The sequence below is a fragment of the Ambystoma mexicanum genome, chromosome 14 (genome assembly GCF_040938575.1).
Source record: "Ambystoma mexicanum isolate Mex_15411 chromosome 14, UKY_AmexF1_1, whole genome shotgun sequence".
Classification (NCBI taxonomy): Eukaryota; Metazoa; Chordata; class Amphibia; order Caudata; family Ambystomatidae; genus Ambystoma; species Ambystoma mexicanum.
This window is the reverse complement of record NC_090940.1, coordinates 642,345,861-642,352,987: the sequence shown is the minus strand read 5'-3', so window position 1 is coordinate 642,352,987 and position 7,127 is coordinate 642,345,861. Positions and strand designations below refer to the sequence as shown.

Genomic DNA, 7,127 nt, shown 5'->3' with positions numbered 1-7,127 from the left:
CCACTCTGAATACCAACTCACGTCAGTCCAGCATCTAAACCCGCCGGAGAGGTTCCGTATCTATAGAACCCCGTATTGATTTACCCCTCGGACTCAGGGTTGTGTTCGAACTTTACTAGAAAAGCACAATGGGAGTCCGCAGGAGAGAAGGCTGCATGGTCCGGACCTCGACGAGTGCAAGTAACGGTCCACGCAACACTGCATAGATGGCCCATCTGGAAAGCCTCAATGAAGGAGAAATAGAAGAAATCCCAGAAAAAGCTAGAGAAACCGGCGATCCTTATACGGACAATGAACAATCCCGGCGCTGGCTGAGGAGCGACAAAGCAGAAAAATCCCCCCCAAAAAAGCCAAAAGTAAAATCTGTCGGGAGCGAAGAAGGAACCCAGGCAATGAGCAGAGTAACACAAGCCCTAAAAGCTCGCCGGAAGGCTCTTGCAAAAGAGGCAGGAAAGTTAGCCTTATCGGGGACGAAATTATTCAATGAAATAAACCCTCCCTCTGCGGTGCACGAACTAAATGAACAGTACAAATCACATGAAAAGTTGTCTATAGAAAAAAACCACTTACCAGGGCAAGAGGTACCCAACATTCCGAGTTCCGCCGGCAGGGCGAGTGGGTTTCCAGCACTGGCGGCCGTAGGGCCGACAGTGACGGACCCTCAACGGATTTTCAGCGACACTGACGCCAGGGGAAAGTCGCACGCACAGACGCTCACGAGGTGCAGCGAGGAGGACCAGCAACATGGGTTGGAAGCAGGAGAAACGACAGGGATCACCGCGGAGAGGGAAGAGGGGTCTGTCCAATTCTCAAATGAAGAAAACCTTGACAACCAGAAAATCCAGGAAAGATCACATGAGACAATTAGGGTGAATTTAGCCTGGGCTCTGATCCACAGTGCACTGAACCCAATAGAAATTACCGAGATACCAGCAACAAAGAAAAAAAATGTGACTCTAAACGAAGAGGACAAAGAAAAAATAGTAAGTGAAAAAAACAATATCGTTGATCAGGTAAATATCACCAATACAGAAGCAAATAAAAAAGGAGGAACAGACTCAAGTTCGCAAGAAAGTGAATCTACGTCCTCAGACTCGGACATGGAGCTGGGGAGAAAAGAGCAAAAGGCGAAACAGAAAAAAGGAAAACACTTAAACAAAACAGAGTGGCTAAGAAAAAATAAAGAAAATAGCAATGTAACAAAAACAACTAAATACAACCACGAGAAAGTAGCTATAGTAAACCTGACAGGAGAAAGCAGTCGTTTAAAGCAGAATAAAGGACACCCACCACCCTTGATTTCAGGAACTTTAAAAGCTTTTTTCTTCAACCAACAGAAACGGAAACGGGACTCAGAAATTGAGGTATCTGATGCTGAAATCTTAGAGGCGGCGATGGACCCAGTACCAGGAATTAGACATCATCTACTAGAACCAGAAATAGCCCAGGAAGACACACTGAATTCGGACTTAACGAAAGCTCTGATGGAGAAAAGAAAAGCGGCCTTAGAAATTAGACGTCAAACAGTAGAAAGAGATGAACTTCGAAGACAGAGTATGTTGAAAGAACAACAAGAAAAAATACTAGGAAACGAAGAACGCAGCCAAAAAAGCCAACAGACTGACAAGATGGTCGATATCTTACAAGAAAGTAACAATGGAACACAAGGAAAGCCACTAACAAACACGCAGGCATCTATCAGAGAAGAAGTTTTAACCCTCCCTAAACAAACACAACAAGAGAAAGACTCGTGGCTAATCGATCTGCAGCCAAACTGGTCGAAAGGGCAATTAAAACCAAGCCAACAAGAACAGACACCTGTCAATGTAAGAGCAACAAACGATAAGAGTCAATTAAGAGAGAGTGGGGCAGATACAACAAAACAAATGTCCCCAGAGACAGAAGTACACAAAATCAGGCTGAGTGAAAGTCTTCTTATGGAAGCAATGGAAACCCCGAGAAAAATACCCAACATGCTAAAATTAACAAACAATGAAAGGCTGAGTGAAAAAACTACTCCAACGCAGAAAGAAACACCAAATAAAAAGACAGATCTCATGACCATCATGTCAGCCATAACAATTGCCTTAGCTCCATATTGCAAATTATACGAGGCAATTAAAGAAGGAATTCAAGACAACACTTCGATATTAGCATCGATGTCTGCAAAAATTACACACATAGAAAACTGCATGACATCAACAGAAAGCAAGACCATGGATCACCAAAAAGACTGGGAAAAAGAAGTGGAGGAGTTAAAAAAGCAAATCAGGAGCCTAAACATGACGAGAAATCAAGAAGAAGAAAAAATCAGAAAATCCCATCGGGATAGACAAAAGGGGGATTCGGTGGGAAGGAAGGAAGAAAGTCATAGAGATAAGGAGGAGAAGGATCCATGTTCAAGTGGTCAACAGCCATACCCAATTAAATCGGGACTTTGTATTAAGGCTAAGAAAAAACCTCCAGTCCTACTAAAACTAACCAACAAAGAAAAAGCGCAGAACCAAGTGAGGGCAGAAAAGGTAAACCAGCAAGACTCAAACAAACAAAAAGAAAAGAGTCGAAAGGATAGCCAAAGAGATACGCAAGAAAGGGTAATAAAGGAGAAGAAGATGAGCTCCCCACGATCGACAGAAGACTTCATGTGCGATACAAATATGATGAATATATCTCAACATTGGGAGACGGCTTCGGAAAATTCAGTCATTGAGGTCAGCCAGGATAACCAAGAACTAGAACAACAAGAAAGAGCACAAGAAAAACCAACGTTAGTAGTCATGAAAAAACAAAAAAATATAGAAAGACAACAAAAGCCTGAAAAGGAAATACAAGAAGAAAAAAAGGAAGACATCGATAATTATTCAAGAGATCACAAACAAAGACGACAATCACCGATACACCGAAAAGAAAACAAAAAATCAAATGACAATAATGACAAAGCAAGAACAAATAAAATAGAAAAACAAGTACGGATATTCAAAGTCACCCAAGTAGATCCGAACAGAGGTCACATGATTCTGAACAGGAGGACATTTCTGAAAATAATGAGCACAATGCAGTCCTTAAAAAAAAATAAGGACAGAAGACATCATGTTAGTGGAACCCTATCATAGAGGAAAAACCGCAAAGGCATATATCCATTTGAAAGAAGAATGTGTACAAAAAATGGACAAGATTGTAGGCAGAGAGATGGAAGAAAATGGGCTTGAATTAACTGAAATAACTCCAGATAACCAAACAGGGAAATTAGACTCTTATCTCAATCGACAAGGCGAAAGGAAAAACCGTTATACATCACGCACAGACGAGTGCTACCGAGGCAATAGAATCGGAAAAAACCAGGAAGTGGACAACTACAGCAGGGAAAGAGCTTACGTACACGATAAACATCGAAAAGAATACCATAAAAGAACCAGTGATGAGAATAACAAACTTTACGGACAAAGAAGAAATGAGCAACAGGGAACAGAGACAAGTAACCTTAGACACCGATTCAGAAGGGTCACCAGATGCGATAAACAACAAGCAAGTCCGAGACATAGATGTCCCTCGGGTGGAAAGGTGAAGTGGGGAAAGCCTGTTCTGGCGAAAATAAAAACCAAGGCACCAGGAACTGGACCGGTGGCCTGGATAAAAACGGTACTCAATTTGAATTCTGAAAATTAGCAACGAAAACAAACTTCGACATCCACAACAACGAGTTTAGGGTATGAAGAAACAGAAGACGAAATGACAAGCTTCACACTTGGTTCATGGAATACAAGGGGGCATGTTCATCTAACTAGACCTGGAACCATTGATCTAGGTCAACTAGACATTATATGCCTCCAAGAGACGTGGCTTCAAGCGAAACCTAGCTTAGATGGCTTTGCAATGGAAATTTCACCAGCAGTCAGAGGAACTTTTGGACGTCCGTCATCTGGTCTGCTAACAGCGATAAAAATGGGAGTAGGGTTGTCAACACCGATAAAATTGCACGAATCCTACGAAACGCTTGTCCTGATGACCGCATGGACGGAACAACGGGAAGGACATAAGAAAAGGTTCACTAATCAAATAATTATAATAAACACTTATTGGAACCCCTTAAAAATTACAACTAAATCATACTGCACAAAAATGTAAGACCTTATAGACTATCTACACACAGAATACGAGAGTGCCTATTACATAGTGTGTGGAGATCTAAACGCGGACTGCAGAGAGTGGACCAAAGTGATAAAAAGAGGAACATCCAGAGAAGCCACGCGAGAGAGAGGAAAAGCTTGGAGAGCCATGATCAAATCTAGAAACCTTCACAACGTCGCCGAATTGTTCCCAAAACAAAAGAACATTCCAACCTGGGAAAATTCGAACTTGAACGCTACCTTGGACTACATATACGTGGCAACTGAACTGACAACACGGATCCAGGAGTATAAAGTCATTAAAACAACACAGAGCGACCATAACATGTTAACATGCAAATGGATAGGCAACCATCTACAAAACCCAAGATACAAATATAACTTGGATGTAAATAAACAACAATCAAGAGTTTCTTTGAACGAAGAAGAGATTAAAAGAATAACAGAAAAATACGCGCTGTCGGACTTAACTAAAACGCAAGAGACAAATCGACCGAATTATTTACCTTTACTGATCCCATTTAGAAAACCTGTGGGAAGTCAATTGAAAAAGAAATCGACCAACCCGCATGTATACGATAGATTGGTGGTGGAAAAAAGAAAAATTGTCAGGAGATTGAGAAACAATGCAAAAAAAGAAGATTGGGAAAAATGGAAGAGGTAGTTGAAGAACTATAAACAGTGGGTAAAACAATATAGGTTACAACTCTACCAGCAAGATGCAGAAAATATGCTAAAATGCCTCAGTTCAAAGAAATCAAGTGACTTTTGGTCAATAATCAAAACATCTAATCCTGCAAAAGAAACAGATTCAACGAACGCGGTCGAGGAAAAAAGATGGAAAACATATCTAACGACTCAATTCCAACTACCAGAGACGCGAGAACCACCCCAAAAAATCAATCTCATAACACCATGGGTAGACGTAGCAGATCCCGAAGAAATCGAAAAAATCATAATCAACTTGAAAACATCAAGGGCCCCAGGACCAGATGGGCTGACTAACGTCGAGCTGAAGCAAGCACCGAAAGCCTGGGCAGCAATTATAAGCAAAATTTTCACACACTGTGCTCAAACAAAAATGGTCCCAGAAACGTGGTTAAAGGCAATAATAGTGCCGATTTATAAAAAGGGCAAAAGAGAAGATCCGGAAAGCTACAGACCCATAGCCCTATTAGATATTGTGGGAAAAATATACGCATCACAGCTACTAACCCACTTTAGAACCTGGGCAAGGCAGGCGCCGTGCTTTGATATCTTCCAGACTGGTTTTCAAAAAAATGGAAGTACAAGCATTAACATTCTAATACTTCAAATTTTGAAAGCAAAAGTGAGAGAAGGAGCTCCCTGTGTCTATTTGGCCTTCGTAGATCTATCGAAAGCCTTCGATAAAATCGACCGGGAAAAGCTATGGTCTAAACTAGAGAAATGGAAATGCCCAAAATCTATCACGGGACCCATAATAGCACTGCACAAAGAGACAAAGATCAGAGTGAAACTAAGCAAACAAGGCGCCCTGAGCGATGAGATAATGGTCCAGCGCGGCGTTAAACAAGGCTGTCCGTTAGCCCCGGCCTTGTTTATAACCTTCTTGGGAGATTACCAACAAGAGGAAGAAACGATAAGAAGCTTCCCTCCCAAAATTGGCAAAAGAAGTATTTCGAGGTTGTTATATGCAGATGATGCCATTATCATCGATCAGACGCCCATCGGCTTACAGAGAAAATTGGAAAATCTGGCTAGATACATGAAATCTAATAATCTCGAAATCAATATAACAAAAACTAAAGTGCTGGTTATGGGAAAAAAGACGACGAAGCGAAGAAATCTACCAACATGGAGACTTGATGAGTACAAATTAGAAGTAGTAGAAAAGTTTAATTACCTAGGGGTATCCATAGACGGATCAGCAGTTGAAAAAACAATGCAAGACCTCCTATGGGACAAAGTGAAAAGGCTTACGGTTCAAATAAAATTGATCGACAAAAAATTTGGTAAATTCTCCATCATGCCAGCAATAAAATTCTATAACGCAAAGGTGGTGCCGGCGATCATTTATGGTATGGAGGCCTACCTCAATGTGCCCCAACCATTATGGCAAAAACTGGAGGGCTACGTGTGGAAATCTGTCTTGGGTTTACCCAAGGCGACGTCTATGCCAGCGATAAGAAGGGAATTGGGTCTGGTTTCTCTTGCGGCTTTGGTGGAACAGAGCAAATTAAGGCTTTATAGAAAAATCATAATGGCAGACTCACTCCCAATATTCACAGTGATCGCGGAAGAAGTGAAAGACGGAACCTGCAAAGCTCTCAACAGATGGGTGGCAACAATCCAAGAGTCTCTGAGAGAAATTGCATGTACAGAAGAGGACCTAATAACCAACCCTAATCGAGTAAAAACAAAAATAGACCTCATGGATTGGATTCGATCGATAGAAGCGGCAACCTCGAACAAGCTACTCACTCATCTGCCACCGACATACAACAAAGTAAAAATGCCGCTAAATTATTGCAGGAAATTTCCTAACAAAAAAATGCGAGAAACGTTTCTAAAGGCCAGACTTAACTTACTAAGGACACAGCAAATCCTAACAATTAGGTCAACAAAGACAGACAATAGCTGTCGCCTATGTGGAATAAGAGAGGAAGTGGAAACACTGAAACATCTGGTCCTAAAATGCTCAAAGACACGTCAGAACAGAGACACATACCTGCTCCCCTGTGTGAAAGAGGTGACCATGCTAGATACGGAAGAGATATGGTGCAGATTAATTTCGGGAGACAAGACAAGATGGACAATCGTAATGGTAAAGTTGATAGAACTGGCTTTCGAAATGATCTCAAAAGCACCATTAATTGATCCCGCCTGAGAAGAGATGGATAATTTTAACCTATCCATTAGTAACATCACGTCAATAAGAACTTGAAGACACTGGAAAATTTTAACCCCACAAGAGAGTGCTGAGGCGCATCGGAAGAAGCAAGGAAAAACCTTTTCTTC

General features: G+C 41.4%; 1 protein-coding gene across 1 annotated transcript; it reads left to right on the top strand.

Annotated features, from left to right (window-relative positions):
- The first annotated feature begins 206 nt into the window (after positions 1 to 206).
- On the top strand, positions 207 to 3,113 carry LOC138527234 (golgin subfamily A member 6-like protein 26). The gene has a single exon (XM_069638349.1). The coding sequence runs from the start codon at positions 207 to 209 to the stop codon at positions 3,111 to 3,113; it is 2,907 nt and encodes a 968-aa protein (XP_069494450.1).
- The last annotated feature ends 4,014 nt before the right edge of the window (positions 3,114 to 7,127 follow it).